The sequence below is a fragment of the Ochotona curzoniae genome, unplaced genomic scaffold (genome assembly GCF_017591425.1).
Source record: "Ochotona curzoniae isolate NIBS_2020 unplaced genomic scaffold, NIBS_Ocur_1.0 contig_2688, whole genome shotgun sequence".
NCBI lineage: Eukaryota > Metazoa > Chordata > Mammalia > Lagomorpha > Ochotonidae > Ochotona > Ochotona curzoniae.
The window spans coordinates 26,192,111-26,216,220 of NW_024465553.1; the positions used below are offsets into that span (position 1 = coordinate 26,192,111).

Here is a 24,110-nt window from a genome sequence, read left to right on the forward strand (position 1 = left end):
GAACTAGAAGGGGGTGTCCATAAAAAAAAATTAAATCCTTCCATTTGCAAAAAAGTGGGTCCAACTGGAGACCATCATACTCAGTGAAATAGGCCAATCCCAAAAGGATAAATAGCATATGTTCTCTCTGATATAAAACAGACTTCACACAATATATAAAACAGACAGATACAAAAGGTAAATAAACACAAACACGTGTACTTGCAGATGAATCTCTAATGCAGACTAGCATACTGGCAAGTGAATACACATTGCCGTGTCTCTCCCTACTCCGCACAAAATGGAGAACTCCCAAATGGAACCGTTAAACATACCGACAGTACGTTACCAGATTTTCTACTTCTGCCTATACCTAAAATGCCATAATGAACTTAAATAGCAGAATGTCAAACTTGTAACTGTTCCGAGAGGTCTATACTACTGTGACAATATGGGAGGGAATGAGGAGGGAGGGAGAAATCTCTAGACCCACAAAAATGTGTCACGGAAAATAAGAACAAGGAAATAATGAGGGAAAAGAGAAAGGGCTGGCATTGTGGCGCGAGTTAAGCAGCTGCCTGCAGCGCTGCCATCCCATATGGAAGCCAGTTCTTGTCCTGGCTGCTCTGCTTCGCATCCAACCGCCTGCTAATACGCCTGGGGAAACAGGGGGAATGCTGCCCAAATCACTGGGTCCCTGTACCTTCACAGGAGACTTAGCTGGAGTGCCAAGCTCCTGACTTCAGGCTGGCCCAACCCCAGCTCATGCAGGCATTTGGAGAGTGACCAAATGGAAGGAAGACCCATCTCTATCTGCCTTTCAAGAAAATGAGTAACTCCAGGAAAAAAAACCAAAAAACCAAAAAAAACCCCACCAGAATTCAGAATTAAAAGACAAGGTGTAAAAATTCTGAAATCCATGCAGTTTTCTCTTGATATAAGAACTTTTTGAAAGCCTCCTCAAATGTATGGATTTCAGCATTTTTTCTAAATGAACTTACCTAAAAAGTCCTCTCATATGAATATTTAACTGATACATTTAAAGCAAAGATGAGAAACACAACAAAAGCAAGAAAAAAGTCTCTTCCATGCATCCTGCTTGGGGCAGACAGGGTTGACTTTGGATCACTGATTTGGAACTGCTTGTTTCTTCCCCCTAGATACAAATTCTAAGCTAAAGACTTTGTGTGTGATCCATCCATCCCTTCAGCTGCCTACTCTGTGCCCCATGAGAAGTGCTCTCACAAGTGTGCCCTTTGTCCCCCATCATGTTCACATGAAGTTTTCAGACAGTCACACACCAAAGAACTGTTACGTGCACAGAGCAGGGGTGGTGAGGTGGAGTGGGGAGTGGTGAAGGTGACGACGCGAAGGGCCAGTGCAAGGAAGTGAAGCTGCAAGCTGAGTCCCAGCAGGTATGAGAAGGAGCAGGTCCCATCAACCATTGACTTTCAGAAGAAGGCCTGACAATGTCATCACTCTCCTCTCAAATCCAGAGGATGAGCTCTGAGGTTTTTAACCTCCATGAGAGAACTTTAAAAAGTACAAGGTGGACATTTAGCCTAATGGTTAAGACGTCATTTAAAACATCAAGTCTCATGTTGGGGTGCCTCAATTGTAGACCCAGCTGGGCTCCTGATTCCAGCTTTACACTAATGTGTATACTAATGTGTACACTGGGAGATAACAATGACAGATTTAAGATCCTCCAGCCATATAGAAGACCGGGATTTGGGCTGGGCCTGAACGCTGTTGTCTGCAGCACCGGCATCCTCTGTGAACACAGGTTCAAGTTCAAGTCATTCCAACGTCTAATCCAACTCCCTGCTAATGCACCCATGTGGGAGATCCCAGTGAGGCTCCTGGCTTCAGACTGACCCAGCTCTGTAGGTTATAAACCAGCAGATGGAAGATCTATTTCTCTCTCCCCACTCGCTTCCCAAACAAATAAATCTTTAAAAACAGAGAAAGATAGAAGATCTGGATTGAGTTCCTATCTCTCAGTTTCAGCCCTGCCCCAGCCCTGGCTGTTGTGGGCTAAACAGCAAGTTCAGGGATTTTCAGTTTTAGGGGTTTAAACAGTTTTAGGGCTAAACAGCAAATTCTGTCACTTTCTCTGCCTCTTAAAAAATTTTGCAGTAAAATGGAACTAAGAGATACATTTATTTTGGTACAAAACCAGTTGAAATCTATGCACATTCTTCATAATGGATATTTTCTATGAGTTTTTTGGAGGGTCCTTTGTATATCTAGACCTACAAATCTACCCATGACTGCCTGAAACTAGATACTACGAAACCTTACATGCTACTATGCTTTTTCCTACCATGCACACCTATGATAGAGATTAGTTTGCAAATTAGACATGGTATGAAATTAACAGCCAATAATAACAGAACAACTACAATAATACAATATAATAAATATTATTGAAAGATTCTGAATTAGCACTGGGGTTTTCCAATTAATATTTTTGCATCATGGATGACTGTACATAAAGAAATCTTGGGAAAAGCAGAACCCCAGGTCAGGAAGGACTATCATACCAGCGCCTTGGTGTCTCCCTAGTTCATCAGAGCTCACTCAAATTTGTTTTTCTCTGAGCCCGACATTTCAGTGGTGCAGAATCCGAAACAGTAATTCTTAGAACTGCTACTTCCTACCTCAGAGATTTTGACAAGTCATTTCCTCCTCTTCCTAGAATTCTTGCCTCCCTGTTCTTTACGCTGCAGAACCCTGGGTGGCACTTTAACTTTCAGTATAAGTGTCATTTCCTTTAGTGTTGACCTTAGGTTCCCTTCCTTGTCCTGACCCCCAGAGAAGAAACTCTCCAAAGTTTGTGTTTCGTGGCCCTGTGCCCACTCTCTGTCCTCCTAGACTGCGAGTAACATTGGAAGGTCACGTCTTTTCCCCTTGGTATTCCCAGGCCAGGCATCTGACAAGAATGAACAGAATGTAGATTCTGGTTGCCTTTCAAAGCTGGTCAGTTTCTGATGCCACTGTGTTATTCAAAGGTGCCAAATTAGACACCACTAACCAAGCATCCTGAGAAGCACTAGGACTGTTTTATAATTGTGAAGCAGGTGAGAGCTGGCACTGTGGGGGGCAAGTGCCCACCACCTTGGCAGCTTTCTCAATGGACTGATGCTTCAGGTATAACAGCAAAGCATCCAATCATGGGGTAATTTTGGAGGCCAGAAATGTGGGGTTCTAAGGATGAAAGTTACTTCTTCATGGGGAGCAATGCTGCTTGAGTCAGAATGACCAGAATTCTAACTCCATGTTTCTGCCAATTCCCCCTTTTCTTTGTGGCAAATTCCACATAAGGTGCGTGTCCTGCACAGCTCAGTGGCCTTAAGTCTACCACCTTGCTGTACAACCATCACCCTTTCCATTTCTAGAACTTTCTTTCTCCCAAAATGAACCACCAATACATTACCCCCACAAATACCCCCTTCACACCTCCTTCCAGCATCTGGAACCACAGTCTACTTTTGATCTCTGACTGTGAGCACCTGAATAGCACAATCGCATTTGCCTATTGTTGTCCGGCTTATTTCCAGAGCAGAACGAACCTCAAGGTTCACCCATGCTTTCGCACGTGTCAAAACTCCCTTCCTCATCATAGCTGAATCACATCCAATTGTCTGGCAATACTGCATTTTGTTTATCTACTCACCTATCAGCGATCATTTGAATTTCAATTTTTTTTCATGGCACTGCTGAGCATGGAGATCTGTTTGAGTCCCTGTTTCCAGTTCTTTTGAGTACCTGATAATTCTGTGTATAACTGGGGGCGGGGGGAACCTCCTAGCACACCATTTCCCACAATGACAGCCCTATTTTACATCTTTGTTGGCAATACGCAAACGTTCCAATTTATTTTGCTCTAGTTACGTGCTGAATAGCCTTGGGCAAATGATGACTTCTGTGAGCCTGAGTTTTTCCATCTACAAAATGAGGGTGGGAATGGACACTCTAAAGTTTCTTCTGGCCGTAAAAGAAGAGCTCAGTTGTCTTAATTAAATCAAGTTGCCACTGGAGCCACCGTGGGGTTTTGTGAATCTTGACTGGGTATCTTGAATCTGCCTTCTCAGGGACAAGGACAGAGTCTAATCTTTGTCCCAAGCCTGCAGCTCTCAGCAGTCTTACATGCTCTGTGCCCATCCCTGTTACCAGTGTCTCCCACTCACCATCTTGTATCAGCCATGCAGGAGCCTGGAGGGTGCACACCCTACCTGCACAGGAAGCATGCTGCATTACTCTGTTGACCCAAGATGAGCTAGCTATGAGCCAAACAGCCAAAACCTGCTCATGGAGAGGTCAGGGCTGGAGCGGGGGGTTCTTGATTGGCCCAACTCTCATGATTTCCCCTATCCAAGGGAAAATTCTCCCAAGTCTTGTGTGTTCTAACATGTTCTCCTGCTTTTCCTTGGTCACACTTCCATTTCAATGGCTCAGCTTATTGCAACAACTAGCAGAATGCCCTCATATGCGGATACACATCTGACTCAGACACAGGGAAGTTAGACTCTAGGGAAGTACCCCAGAAGTCTCCTCGGTGAATGTGGTTTTTAAGTGATTTTTAGAAGCAGTGAGAGGCACTGTCTCTCTTCCACTGTCACACCTCAAATGCCTTTACTGGCTGGCTTGGTCTGGGCAGATATGCCATGCAGCAACTCAATAATCTGGGGCCTCACTGCTGCCTGCCAGGGTCTGCACTGGCAGGATTCTGGAGCCAGACACTATGTTGTGGGACATGGGGCATTTTAACCACTAAGGCTAAATGCCCCCGCCTGGACTGTGAAATTCCACATCTTCTTCCCATGTTAGCCTCTCAGGGATGTTAGCTGTAGTAATGAAAAGTTACCTAACATAACATATATTACATCATTGAATCCTGATATTAACTCAGGGTGTGAATTTTAATACTTCTATTTCACCTGTAAAGAAGAGAACAAGGTATAGAAGCTCACGAGGGTCACATGGTGTTGAGAATCTAAAACCCCTGATCCTTCTTAGTGGGGGAGACCACCCCAACACTCCGGGCAGGGGTTGGGGGTGGCAGTAATGATCTCCACGTCAATAAATGACATGGACATGCATGATACGAAGCAGTCCTGGGTGTAGTCACTAGGACACTGAGCCTAAGAAAAGAAGCCAGAAAGGAAAGGAAGTGAGAGATCTACAGCTTCCCACAGGCCGGGGGAGGGACCCCTCTATCCTTAATGTGGACAAGACCCTCGAGGCCACGAAGATCGCTTCCTCTTGGGACAAAGATTATGGAGAACACTGGATGGCTGGATGTGCTATTTACCAAACAGCCACTGCATATGTATTTGGGGTGGGGATATCCACTCTACAGGCCGTATCAGGCCCATGAAACAACCTGGTCTGTCCCTACCAAGGCAACCGAAGGCAGGACTGGAAATTCAATAAATGTGTAGTGGCCTGATATTAAGTTGCTAATTTTTAGAGCCACAAAAGATACTATATATATATATCCAAATAACTGCTGGCATCAAACCCTGATATATATATATATATATAAAAGAAATTGTTCAAGTATTAATTATATCTGGCGAAGACAAAACAGTGTCAGTAAGTCCATATAAGGCTGCCTGTCCCAGGTGCCATGGACACTGGCTCTAAGGAGTGAGGCCCAGTCTTGCTTTGGTTAAGCCACTGCCTGCCCAGCGCTGGCACCCCATATGGATGCAGTTCAAGTCCCAGGGTAGGCACACTTTCCATGAACTTTTTGAAGACATCCTGTGAATGGGTCTTCTAAAAATACTCTACCTAGGAGACATTTGAATGTGAAGGTACGTACCCAAGCCTGAGAATCAAGTTATGAATCATGATTCACTTTGGTGATATTTGCCCAAGAAGAATTTCAGTGAATACTTTCCTTTTTTGGAAAGCTGAGACATCTAAGGACAATGATGCCTTCAACCCCAGGGCACAGTGACCTGCACACAGAATGTTCTCGAAATGGCACTGAATGTAAGACTGAAGATTCCTAAGGAGCAGCAAGTCTTTCAACCAGCAGCTAATATTTCTCAGATTTGGTTTTTCTGTCTCAAATCCCTGGAAGGACAGAACGTGAAGGAGGTCTCTTCCCCCCACAGACACTACACAACAGAGAACGCAGTGTTTTTTTTTCCTACTTGAAGAAAGCACCTTTTACTATCTTTACCGTAGAGAGCAAGTGAAAAATACATGATTTCTGAACTCAGCTAACACGGATACAGAACTGACCCAAATTACAAGCCCTTTCATAGTTCCAACACAAAGACCTCAAATACGCTTCTTTTCCATGCAAGTAAGGCATCTGGCATATTGCCCTGAGCCCACAGCAAGGGAGGATCTTTCTCATGTTATGACATAGCGCCCGAGTCCCAGGCCTGGCATCTGACTGTGTAAGGATAATGTGAAGGCCAAAGGGCACCTGCAGAGCTTTGGAAATCCCCTCCCAGTGCTCTCCATCCCACTCGTTGAATGCTGTCGACAGAAGCACCATGGGTATCACAAACTGCAACGGCATTTAATGGCTCCCACGCGACATGAAGGGCATGTCAATACACATGAAATCCTAAGTGCTACAAATAAGGTATGGTAATGTCAGGAAGTTTGTGGAAAATGGAATTAAAACTTTATATTGTTGCAAAAAAAACCCTTGATATCTATGTCTAATTTTTTCACAGTAAGTATTTTTCATGAACTTTCTGAAGACTCTTTATATGTGGGGCTTCAGAATGTTTTTGCATCCAAATAAACTTGTATTTTAAACTCCATAGTCTGTGAAACTTTGGAATAGCCTCAGCTTGGACAAACAAACTTTTAGAGTGCTACTATCATTAGCCTGGAAATAACACTTGCATAAGATAAAAGAAAGCCAGAAAGAGCCCTGGTTCCTTGACTCTTCAGAGGAAGACATTTTTGGGTGAGCTGGTGGCTTGCTGGCAGCAAGTTTTTAAGCAAAAACAAGAGGCACAAGGAACAGGCTGGGTTTGCAGCCGGGTGGGGAGCCAGACTTACGGATTTCAGGATCCCTGTGGCGTCCTCGTGCAGCCAGGTAGGGTAAACGACTTCATCGTTCAGTATGGCCTCAAACAGGTCATCCTCGTTCTCTGCCTCGAAGGGGGCGTGGCCACAGAGCATCTCATAGAGCAGTACGCCCATGGCCCACCAGTCCACCGCAGGCCCGTACAGCATTTCCTGCAAGATCTGAGCAGAGAGAGAGAGAGACAGTGAGGAGCACGCCTCGGACACCTGAGCAGCAGACACCTGCCTCGTGACCAGGGAGGCTGGCCATCTCTAAGGTGGTGATGCATATAGGGAGGGGAGCCTGCTTTCCCTGGGGCCCATCACAGGGACTTCCTCATTGAGATGAGACAACCTAAGGGGTCAAGGTGATGACACCTGCAGATCCAAAACACAAAGTGCCTTGGTCATTCGAGGGAACTTCAAAAGGTTTGTGGGAAATGGAATGAAAAGATCAATTCCAGGGTGGCAGTTTGGCCTAACGGTTCCATGCCCATATCTCACATCAGAACGCCTGGGTTTGAGCCCCCGCTCTTGCCCCTGTCTAGTCTCAGATCCCTGTCACCCCTGTCACCCATGTGTGAGGCTGAGACTGACCTGCTCCTGCTGTCACTGTGGCTCCCCCTGGCCACTGTGGGCATCTGGGGGAGTGAACAAGCAGACACAAACATCCTCTCTTTCTCCCTCTGCTTCCCCAATTAGAATAACGAAAAGCATTAGCTTGTTTTGGTACCAGCATATTTTGAAATCCAGGCATACAAGAGATATTCCAAAAATACTCATGAAAAATGAATATTATGAAAAAGAAAAACCTCTGCATAGATTTCATCCTTTCTCTGTGCCAAAATAAATTTATCTTTTATTTTCTTGTTCCCACAGACTTTGAGTGCCCTCATATATCCATGTACAAGGATAAGGAGTCTGGGTGCCCTCCCTCGCAGCTTTTCTTTAGCTCTGCTCAGTGAGGCTGAAATTAAATCGCTGTGCAGAGACAAGGAAGGGAGAAAAATAAAAGAACCATGAGCGCAGCATACTGTCTTCACTCCAGGCTAATGCCTAAGCAGATACAAGGTTTTGCTTTTTCAAACTAAAACTCTTCCTTGAAGGAACCCAGGGCAGTTCTGCCTACCCTTGACAGTGTGCCATTGATGAGCCTGGAGGCTACCTAAGTGTGGCAGGTGGTACTTGCAGTCTGGGTGATGTGAAAAGGCGTGCTCACCTCGGGAGCAATGTAGTCAGGCGTGCCACAGAACGTGGCCGTGGTAACTCCATCACAGATGCCCTCTTTGCACATCCCAAAATCTGCCAGCTTGCAATGGCCCTCGTGGTCCAGCAGCACATTGTCCAGTTTCAGATCCCTGAAAGAAACCAAGAACAGTGTGTGACCATGCAGCCTGGCCCCGCCATTCCTGGAAGGGCAACAGACCAGACCTGTGGCCGTCAGCTGGGGCTGCATTCGCCTTTTACACATGCTTCGAAAAGAACATGTGTCTCTGACTACCTGTGTAACACCTTCAGATAAGTCTCAGGGCTTGCCCCATGGTCTCTAGGTGATGGGTCCTAACAAGTGATCTAACCACATATAAAAATCTAGCTGGGGGCCAGCAGTGTGGCGTAGTGGGTTCAGCTGTCACCTGGGATGCCCGCATCCTCTATGGATGTTGGCTCAAGTCCTGGCTGCTCTACTTCTGGTCTGGCTAGCTCCCTAATGAGCCCTGGGCCCTGGGAGAGCAGCATGGGCCCCTGCATCCATGTAGGAGACCCAGATAAAGCTCTTGGCTTCAGCCTGGCCCAGCCCACAGTATTGTAATCATTTGGGGGAATGAACCAGTGGATGGAAGACCTCTCTCTCTCTGATTCTCCCACTCTCTCTGTAATGTTTCCAAATAAACAAACATTTTTTTAATACTCAGGAGAAAAAGCATACCTGTACTGAACATGTACACATATTTTTGACAGCTATTTATTAGGACACTATAAATAACTGAGAGTGTACAGAAATATGGCATAGGTCATGTGCAAATACAACACTGCTTATATAAGGGATTCGAGTATCCAAGGATCTTGGTATCCACATGTTCCTGGAAGCAATCTTCAGATACTGAGAGGGTGGTACTTGTTTTGCATGGAGAGTGAGGCGGAGGGGGAGAGCGGGGTTCACACGTGTTGATATAGGAAGCAAGTGGCCCCGTGCAAACCGCAGGCTGTGAAGGCAAAGGGAGGAGAAAGTCTTCCTTCCAGAGATGAGGGGGCTGCCTTAAGAGAAGAACTGAGCTAGACAGAACCTCCTGTGCAAAGGGGAACAGGGCGGTGGCTGCAGGCAGACGCCCAGGGACAGGCTCAGAGGTGAGGTTGGGCAGGTGGGATCAAGGAACCATGGATGAAGTGAGGCTCAAAGAGGAGGAGGATGCTTGGGACATGAGGGAAGTGAGAGGCTGACTTATGAAGGATCTGAAGGCCACATTAGCAGATGTTAATGCTTCATTTATTACACAAAAAGCTGTGCTGCAAGCCCCCTTACTTCAAGGGAGGAACGGGGTCCCAGCTGAAGAGGCAAAGATCAGGCCAGGGTGGTTGTGATGGTCCCTGGGAGACCTAGCAATGCCTGCACGAGGCAGGGAGCAATGGGGAGGCCCAATCTGGCCTGATGTATGATGGCCACTCAGGTGAGCAGTCAGAGGAAGGACGGAAAGATGACTTCCTGCCGCGGGTCCAATGGGTCAGTGGCCATGTTCACACCAAGAAGACAGGGTGGGTACAGAACTCTGTCTGGGTATACCACAGGCCCACAGGAGGCCCAGACACAGGCTGGTCCCACCCATCAGCCAACCCTGCAGATCAGACCCAAGGGAACTGTCAGGAATGCGCCTTAGGCTGCCAAAACCACACAAATAAAACAAAAAATCACACAGATGATTCCCTGATCAGACTAAGACTCAGCTTCCCGGCACAGGCTTCTGGCCTCTGACTCTACATCACTAGTCCCCAGCCCAATCTCTGTTCCGTCCCCAAGCAGGGTCCCTGTCCCTCAAAGCAACCATTCACAGGTGGTTAGAATTTGTGGAAACCACACACACATTCATATTCGTACACACACACACAGTTTACGGATATACACTCATACACTCTTGCACACACCCTACCAGCACCACTATTTAACTCATGAGAAGCTGCCTTGCAGGTGCACAGGTCGGGGTGGAGTTGAGGATGCTGACAGCTGTGTCAGGTGATGGAGCCACTATTGGTACACGAATGCATGGGTTCTCTGGCCTGCTCTTCCTTAAGGTGGTTTCTGACTCAGGAGTGCTTGATCACCTGAACTCTTTGGGGCTGGCTGGCAAATGTCGGGGGGGCGGGGATAGGCTGACATAAGACCCAGTAGCATGTGGTCCTAGGAGGCAGCAAAGTGGTAGTGAACAAGGCATGCGAGGCTCAGTGTGGTGGCCGTCCTGGATGGGCCTGAGCCCTAAGCACTCTCACTCATCTTTCCAAGCAAGAGGATTGAGGTTCTGCCTTCTCCTGGGGCCTGCTGGGGTTTCAGAAATGTCTTCTTGGGCAAGAGATACAAGTGTGGACAGAAACCCCCACTGGCAGTGGGGCTGCTGGTGATGGGTGATTGCCCAACACAAGCCTGGGTGAGTAACAACCCGGGAAGGAGGCTGGCCTGCCTGCCATGGGTCGCGGGAAAGTTCGGGGAGGGAAAAGTGCTGTGCAATCTTTTCTGTCAGTCACCAGTACATCCCCTCTGCCCAGTGATCAGCAGACACACCTGGCTGGCTCCGGGGGTGTGACTCATCCCAGTCACAGGATCATAGGATGCCACCACAGGCCACCAGGGCAGCTTACACACCTTAAACCTGACTCCTCAGACAGACTCAGAACTTCACGTGTGCTGAGGCAAAGGCCAGAGAAGCTTTGCCACCTGCTAATCAACAGGATGAAACTCTCATACTGGGATTCCAAGAGGGCTCCTTGAAGAGTACCCTATGGACAGGTGCAATGACTCAATTGGTTAATCGTTCACCTGCAAGTGTCAGCATCTCTTCTGGGCACTGGTTCATGTGCCAAATGCTCCACTTCCCACCCAGCTCCCTGCCCGTGACCTGGAAAAGCAGTTAAGGACAGCCCAAAGCCTTGGGACCCTGCACCTACACAAGAGACCTGGAGGAGCTCCTGGCTCCTGGCTTTGGATTGGCTCAGCTACCGCTGTTGAGGCCATTTAGGGAGTGAATGAGTGGAATGGAATCTTTCTCTCTCTCCTCCTCTCTTTAACTCTACCTTTCCAATAAAAATAACCTGAAATTTTAAGAGTGTCCCCTAATCCCAGCTATTAGTTCTGTGCTTAGTTCAAATCTCCACATTTGCTCTAGAAAGTACATCCTGATGTCTTCCCAGCAGACACACTGTGGAGAACACACTTTATTCCCCAGGTACCCACTGCCCAAGCCATCCTTCTCCCAGCTCCAGCTCAGTGTGGACAGGAACTGCTGTCCCCAGGAAGCAAGTGGAAGCATATTCTGACTTCATAAGGACATCAACAGAGCTGCCCTGGCTAACCCAGAGCTTGTCCTACTTTTAGCAGAAGGCAGGAAGTTCCACAAAACCCTTGCTGGGAACCGGCCCGGCTCTGGAGCAGTGAGCCTTAGAGGAAGCGTGTACTCCCCTCCTCCCACCGAGGATTCCACAGGGAAAAGAAAGCTGAAATACAAGTTCAAAGTCTTCTCTGCAGTGAGGCAGGAGACAGGAAGCTGCTGTAAGGAAGACAGACAAGCCGGCAGCACCTCTCCCTGGGCTGGCTCACCTGGCTGTCTGCGCCTGAGCAGAGCCCGACGTGGCTAGGGTTAGGTGGACTCAGCCGTGGTCAGCTGCCACTCACAGGGGTCATTACACTTCTGCTCTTTAAAAACCACAGAAGTCACCGGACAACTCCTGGCTTCAGTCTGCAACAGGCAGAGGTCAGTTTCTTGAGTTTGGCATTCCTCAGCCTCATCTGCCAACGCATAGCTCGGCAGCTAAGCTCGACAAGGCCACACAACGAAGATGGCAAGTTCACACAGCTCAGATCCTCAAACGCAGAACACACAATTACAGGCTCCCCATTCATGAGCTCATTGGGCAGCGGTATTTAATAGCGGCAGCTTTTGTCAGGCAGGCATGGGAGGGTAGACGGCGGTATTTCCTCCTCCGCTGCTTGCCTCAAAGGTATATTGTGCTGGCCCGGTAATCGGGGTTACTTAACATGCCCACAGCAGTTTCAGAGAGAATCCCCAAGTGGTTGGAGACAAAGAAGAATCAGAAATCGGATTTATTTTGTTTCTACCCGGAGCTTTCCTGAGAGTAATAAAGACCAGGGGCCGAAGCCTCTGGGCTTAGAACATTAGAATTGGTTAGTCCTCCAAGAGAAACACAGGACAGCGAGTGGAGGGCTGGTCCCTGCAACCTGAATGCAGCCACGAGGCCAGTCGCTCTCGGCAGCTAATTTTAACCTATTTCCTAACTTTTTATCATGGAAAATTTCAGACACAGACTACAACACAGAGAATAACACGATAACTCCGGAAGTGACTGTGCAACACTTTTAGCAATCGAAGCATCACCTCATTTAGCTTCACATGATCTTCAAAGCATTCATGGAAGATGCACATTGCCTCTGAATTCCATTATTCTTTTAATTTTTAAAAAGACGCCTTATAATTTCTTTGATCTTGCATTCATCTATTGGTTCATTGCCCAGATGGCTGTGAAAGCCCAGGGCTGGACCGGGCTGAAGTTAGGAGCCTGGAACTTCACCTGTGTTTCCCACATGAGTGGCAGCAACCTTACACTTCCACTGGGGCCATCATTTTTTTTTCATTTATTTTATTTTTATTGGAAAGGTAGAGTTAAAGAGAGGAGGAGAGAGAGAAAGATTCCATTCCACTCATTCACTCCCCAAATGGCCTCAATAGCGGTAGCTGAGCCAATCCAAAACCAGGAGCCAGGAGCTCCTCCAGGTCTCCTGTGTAGGTGCAGGGTCCTAAGGCTTTGGGGTGTCCTTAACTGCTTTCCCAGGTCACGGGCAGGGAGCTGAGTGGGAAGTGGAGCATTTGGCACATGAACTGGCACCCATGTGGGATCCTGGCTGAAACAAGGTGAGGAATTTAGCCACTAGGCTACCGTGCAAGGCCCCATCAATCCCATTTTTCTATGAACCCTTGGTCATCCATTCACTCCCTTTCTGTTTCAACTGTTTAAAGATTATTTTGAAGTAAATGCAAGACATGAGGTCATCTCACTTCTAAGTATTTTTAGTATCTTTAATAAAGCACAATTTTGATGTCAGTTTTCACAAAATGAACCATCTGTATATAATTGTCAGCACATTGCCTTTGTGTTTGCGGCGTGTTGGTGTCTGAGTCCAGAAGCAAGGATCTGTGCCGAACAGTAATAGTGTCACCCGGAGTTAATATGAAATGTTCACCCAAGGCTGAGTGCTTAGTCCATGCCAAGGAACTTTAAAAGACCTGTGAGCAAATGGAATTACAAGGTAAGTTGACTTTGCTGCAAAACCCCTGAAATCCACATAATTTTATCAGAATATATATTCTCACAAATTGTTTTTGAATAGTTGTCATATATATGATTTCAAGTTTTTGCACTACAATAACCATCTTTTCATTTTCCTATGAACTTTTGGAAACGTCTTCATATTTTTCTTATTTTATGCTTGAAACAACTCAGTTTGAAACAACTCAGTGAGGTAGGCAGAATAACACTGTTGTGTGTGTGGGAAAGGTCAAGATTTGAACTCCCAGACCTGGGCTAGCAATGCCCTCCACGAAGCACACCGCCTTCCATGTGGTGGTATTCCTGGCCAGTCCCTGTTGTTCACTGTCTCCCAGGAGAACTTTCCTAACTGGAACAAGAATCATCTGAAAGGAATGGTAGCTATCCCAAGATGGTACAGGGACAAAGGGATCCTGAAGCTCTTTACTGTGCAATATGTCATCAAAATTCTGCAAGAAAAATTTGCATCTTGCCCTTACTCTGGTTCTTGGCTTATATACACAAAACTCAAGGCATCCTACAAAATCCCAGACGTCAGAGGACTGGGCAAGGGCACAGCCCATCTCTTTGGCAGTTAAGTGCACAGCAGACAGCTTGCTGCTCTTCTGTAAGGAGCATGGCAGTCTTAAGTGGAGACACTACCAGGAAAGTGAATGCAGAAATCATGTTGGGTCATCTTGTGCAGTCTAGGTTGATGCTTGAAATTTCTATAAAGCAAGACCGATTCAAAGACTTGTGGAAAGAAAAGAAATAGCAACGTCTCAAATGTGGTACTGAACATCTGTTAGAGTCCCAGCTGCTTGGCCTCCAAGCTCCTGCCCTGCTAATGCACGTGGGCCTCAGTGGGAGATAGCCTCAGTGGTTGGGCCACCATTGTGGAGACCCAGAAGCAGCTTCTGCCTCCTCCCTTTGGAGTGGTTCCAAAGAGCTGTTGTAAATGAACTAACTCTCCCCTAACTCTGCCTTTCAAATAAATACAATTTTTTAAAAGCCTTAAATTCTCTCCCTCCTCCCCCGAGTTAAACACGGATTCAGTAGAATTCAAAAGTGCGTTCATGCAGCACTTAACAGAAAATATTCATCCCTTCACTCGCCCAGCAAATTACTGAGCATCATGCACAAACCAGGGGCAATGCAAGAGGCATGGGAACACAGGGCACCATCCCCACAGCTCAAGGAGAGGAATGCCTGCTGGGAGAGGCAGACCACACTAGGCACTCACACAACTAGGTATACAATTATCAACTTGGCTGTGCGCAATACTGCGAACATGCGGCAGTTAAAAATGGGACAACCTGAGCTGGCACTGTGAGGACATCTCCCAAGAAAGTGACATATGAGCTGAGCTGGGAGGATTCCCAGGGGAAGTAAAGGTGATGGAACTCCAGGCAGAGAGAATAGAGGTGGTAGGGAGAGCACAGGGCAGCCCAGGAGCAGAGCCCAGTGAGGTCAGAGTCCGGGGGACGCGGTATACACAGCATGAGCGTGGCAGGAGGTAGACAGCACCAAGGCACGGTGTCCAATGAGGACTTTGGCCTCTGGCAAGAGGAAGGAGAAACAGCTGCACAGTTCTCCCTGGGCCAGGAGTGGACCGGAGTTTAAGGACAGACATAATGAGATTGGTCGGGAAGCTTTGCAGAGTGTCCAGAAAATCGGCCATGGAGGCCTGGATGAGGGTGGGAGTAGGGCGAGAAAAGACCACTGTAAGGATGGAGATCTAGGGAGGAACGGCAGATGAGATGTAGTCATGGAAAGAGGCAGAGGCTGGCGGGAAGGAGATGTCAGCAGGCTCTGGCTCACAGAGTTTATTTTTGACACACTGAGTTATTTTTGAAATATCCAAGTGGAGAAGTGTGATGGGCAGCTGAACTCACATGGCTGGAAGTCAGAGGAAGGCTGGGCCGGAGCCATCATCTGAGAGCCATCAACTGGGTGTGGATGGGCCTACCTGGGGAGCAGGGATGGAGTGAGAAAGACAGGGGCCAGGGCACAGCCTTGGGTGAGTCTTTGCTGAGGACAAAACGCCTGGTCTTTTTACTCTGAGGTTACACATACTAGTGATGAGTTAGATCCTGGTTGGGGGGGAGCAGAGCTGAGGGCCAGGGCAGGATCCCAACTCCCTGTCTCCATGTGGGCAGTCTACAGTCCTGATAAGGATCAAACACAAGACATCAAACTTACACAAGTAGCCTTCAAAAAGTACACGGAAAATGGATATGATGAAAAACGATTTGGATTTCAGAACTCTTTTGCACCAAAACAAACAATAAATCTCTCTTTTTGTCTTGATCCCATGTACTGGTTCACTTTTTTTTTTTTTTTTTAAAGATTCACTTATTTGTTTCAAAAGTCAGAGGTGGAGAGAGATGGAGAGACAGCAAGAGAGATCTTCTATCCACTGGTTCAGTCCCACAGATGGCTGCAATGGCCAGGGCTATGCCAGGCTGAAGCCAGGAGCTTGCATGGGTGGTAGAAGCCCAAGGTCTTGGGTCATCTTCTGAGGCTTTTCCAAGGCCATTAGCAGGGAGCTGGATCAGAGGTGGAGCAGCTATTACCAGCATCCATATCGGATGATGGCATCACACGGCTTTACCACACCACCAGCTCCCTGATTCACTCCTCAAGTTCAGATTGGCTAGGGTTAGGCCAGGTCAAAGCCAGGAACTCCACCCAGGTTTTCCACATGGCAGGGCAGGGTAGGGCAGGGTCCCAGACACTTGGGCATCAACTACTGACTTCCGGGATGAGCGTTAGCATGAGGATAGATCTGGGAGCTGAAGTCAGGAAGTAAACCTGAGTTCTCCTGATATGGAACACGGGTATCTTAAACATTAGGCTAAATGCCTACCTCAACTTAGCTTTTAATGACTTTCCAGTTTTTTGAAGTACCCTCACAGTCCAAACAAGAATTCTTTCTAGGTTAACTCAGAAGCTCTTCTGTATCACGTGACTGATGCTATTGGGGCCGTAAATCTAGGTGCTTCATTTTATAAGGATATATTTTGCTGCATCATACATAATAAAAAAAAAATGAAGAGTAGAATTGCTGCCTAAATTGCGGGACATCAAGAAGAATTTTATGAGGCTAAAAATGTAGGAACATGTTTATATGAAACTTTTTATGTTTTTGGAAATTATTTTGAAATTATAAAAGGAGTTTTTTTCATCACAAAATACAATTATTCCAGAAAAAATTATGGGAGGAATGTTGATGGCTTTATGGTCTTGTCATGTTCTTTTCCATCTTAAAGTAACACAGATTTTTTTTTTTATTGAAGCAACTTGTTTTCTTCCCAGTTAGCAAGTGTTTGGGTGTAGTTACACATCTGCAAGTGTATCTCAATCTCTGCGCTGACTGCATACAACTCTAAGAGGCAACACAATTTCAACCATCCCCATCGCCATGAATCTTTGGGTACATTTTTTGCAACTTCAAACAAGGGAGTGATGAGCATTCCCGGCGCACCTGTGGGAGCGCACAAGATAACCCCCATTAGCAAACAAACGTGGAGAAACTGCACTCCACAAAGGTTTGCCCATTTGCAACCCCACCAACAGCGTTTGGGAGTGTCCCCGTTGGGCGTCCTTCTTCAGGCCACATGTCCTCACTCCCATCCTCCTTGCCAAGCCGCTAGCGAAAATGAGCTCACCGTTCCAACTTGACTCTGGATTATTAGTGACATTAAGCTTTAAGGAAAATATATGCTTACGAACCGTTTTGATTTTTCTTGCCTAATTCTATGTTTAACCCAGTTTAAAACATGCTTATTTTTTTTTGGGGGGGGGAGTCATGTTTAAGAAGCATATTGCATATTACAGAAAGTAACAATTTGTTCTACTGCTGGCCAACATTGCTGCTTATCTTTTTGCATGTTTATGGTGCCTCTCCCAGCAGGCAGTGTAATCTAAATCAGTCTTTCCTTTACAACTTCTGCGTTTCTCGACTTCTTTACCAAAACTGGATGCAATGCCGAGTGAAAGGACCGCAAATGACATTTCTGACTTTCTCTTAACTGCAATTTGGGTAGTGGGATAAAGGAGAGGGAAGAAGGTGGGGGGAGGAGCAAAGAAAAAAATAGTAGAGGTGGAAAGGCCACTACTGGGTGCTTGTTTATATGTGAATTTTTTTTTCTGATACTTTAAAAATTACCCACTGGAATCATGCATTATTTTCTTAAGCAGTAAAAAAGCTATGAAATGTGTGTTTATATATTTTGGCTAGAATGCCTTCCTTTAGTTCCTATGCCATTTAAGGCTGTAGTTCTCAAGGAAGACATGCAGGCAAAACGATCCACTAGTCAGAACTTCTTTTCCAACTGAAGCCGTAAGAGAATGTTGAAAAAACGTCATGCCACTGGCTCGGGGAAGCCGCACAGTCGTGGTTTGGAATTCTGCACCTGCAGAGTGAAATCCCTTCCAGCCCAGTTCCCAGGAGCTCCATGTGCCCCCACTTCTCCCGCCCACTTACAAGGATACATGGTGGGAAATGAGTTCTATGAGAATTTGTCCAGGACTTCCCCTTGATAGCACAGGGCCAAGGACTGATAGAGGAACCCCCAGGGACAAGGTGTTGGTCTGCATCCAGGCCTGGGTGTCCATCCCTGCAGGGCAGGCAAGCATGTTCCCACCATGGAGACATGGGACCAACTTCACCTCCAGTAGACACCAGGAGATTCCCCCAGGCCTCATTCCCTGGTAGGAAAAAGTGTACAGAAAGATGTTTTTTTTTTAATTGGGGGGGGGGGTCAGTTCTCTGGGAGGAAATATGCTTGGTTAACATCCACAAAGTACACATTGCACATCTTCTCTGGCCCATCAAACTGACAGTTCAGCCTCATATACAGTTATTTTTTTCCATGCCCCAATACTCTCTTCTAGAAGACTGGATTCCTTGGCTAAAGCAGTACACGTTTATTTAGCAGTTTCTTACAATGTCTTATTCTGTCATCGCCAAGAAAATGTCTCTACCCAGCTCCCTGCGGAAAACGCTTCCTACAGGATACCTGGCAGCACTGCTCACAGATGTACCAACGGCCAAGAAGAAGAGGGAGGCAGGCCAGAAGGCTCTGGAACAAGGAGATGATAAATCTGGGGAGCTGGGGCTTTCCTCACCACTAGGCCCTGCTCTCTGACAACAGACAGGATGCTGGGGCCAACAGTGCACTTGAACTTGCTGGTCCAGAGGCACAAATTTTTCCAGCAGCTGACTTTTTTAGGTTCCTCTAATGCCAGGTGCCAAGTGTAGGTGACACACAGAAAATGACCTGCTAGGCCGCCCTGAGTCTTGTCTGCAGAAACCCAGAAAGGAAATGGAGATTGTCTGACATTCATTCACTTAAGGGTAAGGCCACAGATAAGTCAAAGAGCCCTGGGCAGGAGTGGGGGGCTGGGGTACATTAAGCTACAGCCCACAATGTTGCTCTCACATATCGGCATACTGGTTTCAAGTTCTAACTGTTCTACATCAGATCCAGCTTTTTGCTAATGTGCCTTGGAAAGCAGAGCTTAATGCCTCCCAAGCACTTGGCCCCCTGCCACCCATCTGGGAGATGCACGTGGGGTTCCCAGCTTGGGATTTGCTCTGGCCTACTCTGGGATGTTAGAACCATTTGGGGAGTGAGCCAGTAGGTGTAGCTTTCTCTCTCTTTCTCTTCTTACTCCTCTCTGTCACTGCCTATCAAATATACAAATAAAGCACACACACACAAAAAAAGAGCCACAGCTAGGGATGAGATGGGTGTGATGGTCCTCCTTATTGGTTGACTGCTTACTGTCCATATGAGGAAAGATGACAGAGAGAACAACCTCCAGTGAGAAGGAATTAAAACTTGGGTCTCTTTAGCAGTAAGACTTAAGTCTCACCCAGGGCCACTGCACAGTATGAATGGGCTGAGGACACACAGCACCAACATCCACAAGCAGGTTCACAGATGGAAAACTGACTCAACACTGGGGAATACAGCTTCCACAAGAAGGGGAGCCACCAAGAGGATGGCCATTTTTATCAGGCAGACCAATGCTGCGGCTGTGCCCTCAGAGCCCTAAGCTAGACGCTGCAGCTGTCATTACCAGTAGAGTGAAGGTCTGCCCCATGGCTACTCTCCACCCAGGGCAACACAGGTGCTAATCCTAAGAGAGGTGCACAGCCCCTATCAGCACTGTCAGCTCCCTGCAGACACTGGTTGACTGGAAATAGTAAAGTCTGTTTTGTCAGGATGAGAACTCCCCTTTTGCTTGGAAAAAAAAAACAAAACAAACAGCAGTGGTTGCAGTCACCTGCCGCCCACGCATGATCTTGTATAGAAAGAAGGGCGATTAGCATGCTTAGGAAGGGCGAGGGAGAAGGGTACAGGGCAGGAAGGGATAGGGAAAGGTGTAGGCTGCTTTTGGCTTATCGCCAACCTTTGCCAGGCTCAGTCAATCCTCACCAGAGGGCGGGAAAGCAGTGGCCACTACAGCCCACCTCTCCTAGCCATCTGTGGTCCTCCTGACCCAGCCAGAGTCATTTAAAAACCCCCGAGGACATTTACAGTTCAGAACCACACCCAGTTCCTTGGAACTCACACGTGCCTCAGAGCTGAGTTCTGCTTCAAGGCCGGTCGATATTGCCTTGTTCTCTGATAAGGCTCTGCGTGAAAATCCCCTTTCCCCCCATTGGATGACAAACTCCAAGGTCAAGCCTCAGGCACATCTTGTGCTCTCTCTAGAACGCTAGACACAGAACAGCACTTGAACAAACACTTGAGGCTTGTTTCCAGGGAACTTCACTGATTTCCTACTAATGGCAAGCTCAGGTCACAGCTTTTTCACAAGAAATGCTCTCTGGAGAAGACTTCCTGAGCTTTCACTCTTTTCCCAGTGTTTGGTTTTTGCAACAGAAGGGTTGAGTGTTTCCTCAAACAGCCACTTAGTTGTGCATTCTTTGAATATCTAAGTACTTGGACACCATCTGAAGGTTCCCATTCTGTCACAGAGCTCCTCTCACTAATCAGAATCCACCATCAAGTGCTCCGGGTGAGTCATTCATCGTACCTCCCGAAGGTCTTAGCAGGAAGCGGACTTCACACTTTAGGGGAAAGTTTATGCTTCAGCTTATGTGTGTACCTGCCAGCCACAGAGGGTGATGAAGAGATCTTTTTCAGAGACAACCAAGGTTGTTCTTGCCAAAGCTATGGCCTGACAAATAATGGCTAATTCAGTCTCTCTGCCAGGATGTCCAGGCTGTACAGCCCAAATAGTCATTGGTCCTGGCACTCACTCCAAGTAGCTATACAGCAACATTATATACTTGAATAAGAGGCACTTTCCAAAAAAAAAATCCATGGAAAATAAATCCATGGAAAAATAAAAGCAAAGGTAAGAGTATTTTGGTCTAAACAAATTGGAAATCCACGCATAGGTTTTGCAGAACAGGTATTTCCCGTGATCCCTCTGAAGTAGGAGTTCCACATTCTTTATTACAATAAACTTACCTTCGTAATTCCAGTTCTACAAACTCTTCTAAGGCTCATACATCCATAGGTGCGTTATAAACAAAATTTAACACCTTCCACAAACGTACAGTTTCATATAGCAATAATAATGGATCATCTCCTGCATTTCCTAGGAAAACCAGGGCCCGTGGTGCTGATCATGTCTGCTAATAGATCCAAAGTGACCGGTTTGGGTTACACAACAAACCCAGGATCACAGCCAAGAATGGAGTCCTATGCTATCAAGGCAGGCGACGGGCAAATTCTCAGCTATGTTCCTAAGAAGCAAAAAGCCGTTTGCTTCCTCCAGTCTGCTGCCACCCAACAGCCCCAAGAGACCCTGGGGGAACCACTCAGCTACCTCGTGCGTGTACTGTCTAAAGGCAGGACAGTGTGAGGTGACAGGCATAAATTCTGGACACAGACTGCCTGAAATTGGATCTCAGCCCTGCTATTTATTAGCTGCGTGATCTTAGGCAATCTACTGAAACATTCTGGGCTTGAGAAAGTAGATAACAACCATTCTTGCCGTACCAAAATGCTGAGTTATTTAAAGCAAACTGCTTAGACTAAATGCCTGAAACATGTGAAATGTTATAGACGCCCTAGCTATGCCTTCAACAAACCCTAACTAGTACTGCACAAACTCCAGGAGGCTTCTGCAGAGTCAAAACTGATCAAGAAGACAAAGGCTGGTGTTACGGAACAGTAGGTAATGTTGCCAGCTGTAATGCCAGCATTCCACAGGGATGCTCCACTTCTAATCCAGCTTCCTGTTCATGTACCTGGGAAAGCACTGGAAGATGTCCCAGATGCTTGGGAGTCCTGCCTCCCACACGGGAGACCCAGATGAAGCTCCTGGCTTTGCCATTATACCCATCTGGGAATGAACCAGCAGATGTAACATTTTTCTCTGTGTGTGTCTGTCTTTCACATAAATGAATAAGACTATAATAAAGAGTACAAAAAAACACATAAAATTCTAGATCACTACTATGAGTGCTGGAGTTTGGCGCCGGCCGGCCAAGTGACATACCTGGCTGAGTCTGCAATCTGGGTAACTAGGCCATCACCTTGGGCAGTGAGCAAATGTCTCCAAGAACTGGTTATCAGCATAACACTTCAGTCTGCATCACTCATTTTTGCTGAGGTCAAATTCTTAAGTATTGGGCCCAGTGTGGTAGCCTAGCAGCTAAAGTCCTCACCTTGCACGTGCCAGGATCCCACATGGGTGCCGGTTCTAATTCCGGCAGTCCCGCTTCCCATCCAGCTCCCTGCTTGTGGCCTGGGAAAGCAGTTGAGGACAATCTAGAGCTCTGGGACCTTGCACCCGTGTGGGAGACCTGGAAGAGGATCCGGGGTCCTGGCTTGGGATTGGCGCAGTTCCAGCCGTTGAGGCCGCTTGGGGAGTGAATCAGCCGATAGAAAATTTTCCTTTCTGTATATCTGACTTCACAATATAAAAAAAATAAACCTTTAAAAAAAATCTGAAGTATTAAGATGTAGGAATTAGTATCTCTGTTTGGTATCAGCTGTCCAAATTGGTACAATGAGAAAATGCTGGTTTAAGTTGAAGCACATTAAGTTCATCCTGGACTGCCAAGTGCTGGTTAGTTCACCACAGATGCTCCAGTCTTTTTAGGAAGAATAAGTTGAAAGAGAATTAGACTCCCGTTGATATCCACAAGGTCTCACTGTAGCTGGAGAACTTTATCTTGGAGAAATTAAAATTCTCCAAAAATCAAACACAAAACCCCCACAAAACAAAGTAGCATCTATATTTCAAAAGGCAATCAGTGGACTCAGTTGTCCATCCAGTCTTTGTTTCCTACCTTCTCCCTGCATGACTATTTAGCACATGACCCAAGAGTGGCTACTGTGCAGGGTGATGAACCCACTTCCTGCAAGTGCGCTTCTGAGAGAAGACACTTTCAATTTTTCACTTGATTAACAATGCTGCAACAAGTGGAGACATCTTTGCAACATGTTCAAATCTATTACATTTTTAATATTCAGAAAAAGTATTTAAAGAGGCATGGGGTGAGTGGTGGAAAGAGGAAAAGACAGAGTTCTCCCGTCTGCTGTTGGTTCACCCCGTACATGCAACCCAGGCCATCCAAGTGGGTGGTAGAAATTCCACTACATGAGCCATCACTGCTTCCTCCCACGGTCTGTATGAAGCTGGGGTCAGGGGCCAGAGTGAGTTATTAAACTCAGACACTGCAATACGGAGCATGGGTATCTACACACATACTAGGGCAAATGCTGCTTCTACTAACATGTTTAACAAGTGCTTTTACAGATGAGCCACCAACGCCAAGGGTCATGGTCACATTTAGGAATTCTGGGAGGCCACTGAAGACCGTGAAGATCACAGAGAGCGAAAGCTATAGAGTAGATTCAGAAGCCCTGTCCTGCGCTGCTACATGATGCCTGTCTTTCCCACTAAAATGCTATCCCAATAAGGAGAAGTGTCTCATGGTCTATCCCTATCGTCATACAAGGATACTTCAAAAGGTTCGTGGCTAAAGAAATTAAAAGGGAAGTTCATTTTGATGCCCCCAATTTTGAAATGCAAAGTATGTTTGCAGTAGGCATTTTTCATGAACTTCTTCAAGATCCCTTGCGTTGCGGGATTCCCTTTGGCGTCTAGAGTAACATTTTACACGTTTTTAGGCCCCCAATTAATGTCTGAGCAGCAAAATCCTGTTTGACTACATGGAATTGGTTTGCTCTGAAACTCCTGAGGCTGACCTGTGGCGGTTGTGGGAGACTATTAGGAAGCTGGGAGAATTCTGTTTTTTATTGGGATCCTGGACCCATGTGGGACCTCTAGAACCAGTAAGGACGCCATTGCCTGCTGGGGTCCTCTTTCCTGGGGTTGACTTAAGGTCAGAATAGCACTCCAGGAACCTCCCGTGGCTCTGAACAGTCTCATATTCACTCAATACCCGATGCCAAACCTTCAAGACTAGTCTAGAACCAAAGGAAAACGAGCCCTCCTTGGTGATTGCCCAATCACGCTTGGCTTACTAAACAGCCTTTGTTGCTATAAAAGAAGGGTATTAA

At 46.7% G+C, this 24,110-nt stretch overlaps 1 protein-coding gene across 1 annotated transcript in view; it reads right to left on the bottom strand.

The window, feature by feature from the left end:
* Window positions 1-24,110, bottom strand: part of PRKCH (protein kinase C eta) — a 220,856-nt gene that overhangs the window by 13,751 nt on the left and 182,995 nt on the right. The window contains exons 11-12 of the mRNA XM_040975480.1: window positions 8,243-8,381; window positions 7,018-7,206 (exon numbers count right to left, since the gene is read on the bottom strand). Of these exons, the coding sequence (XP_040831414.1) occupies window positions 7,018-7,206; window positions 8,243-8,381 (328 nt within the window). The remainder of the gene's footprint in view (window positions 1-7,017; window positions 7,207-8,242; window positions 8,382-24,110) is intronic.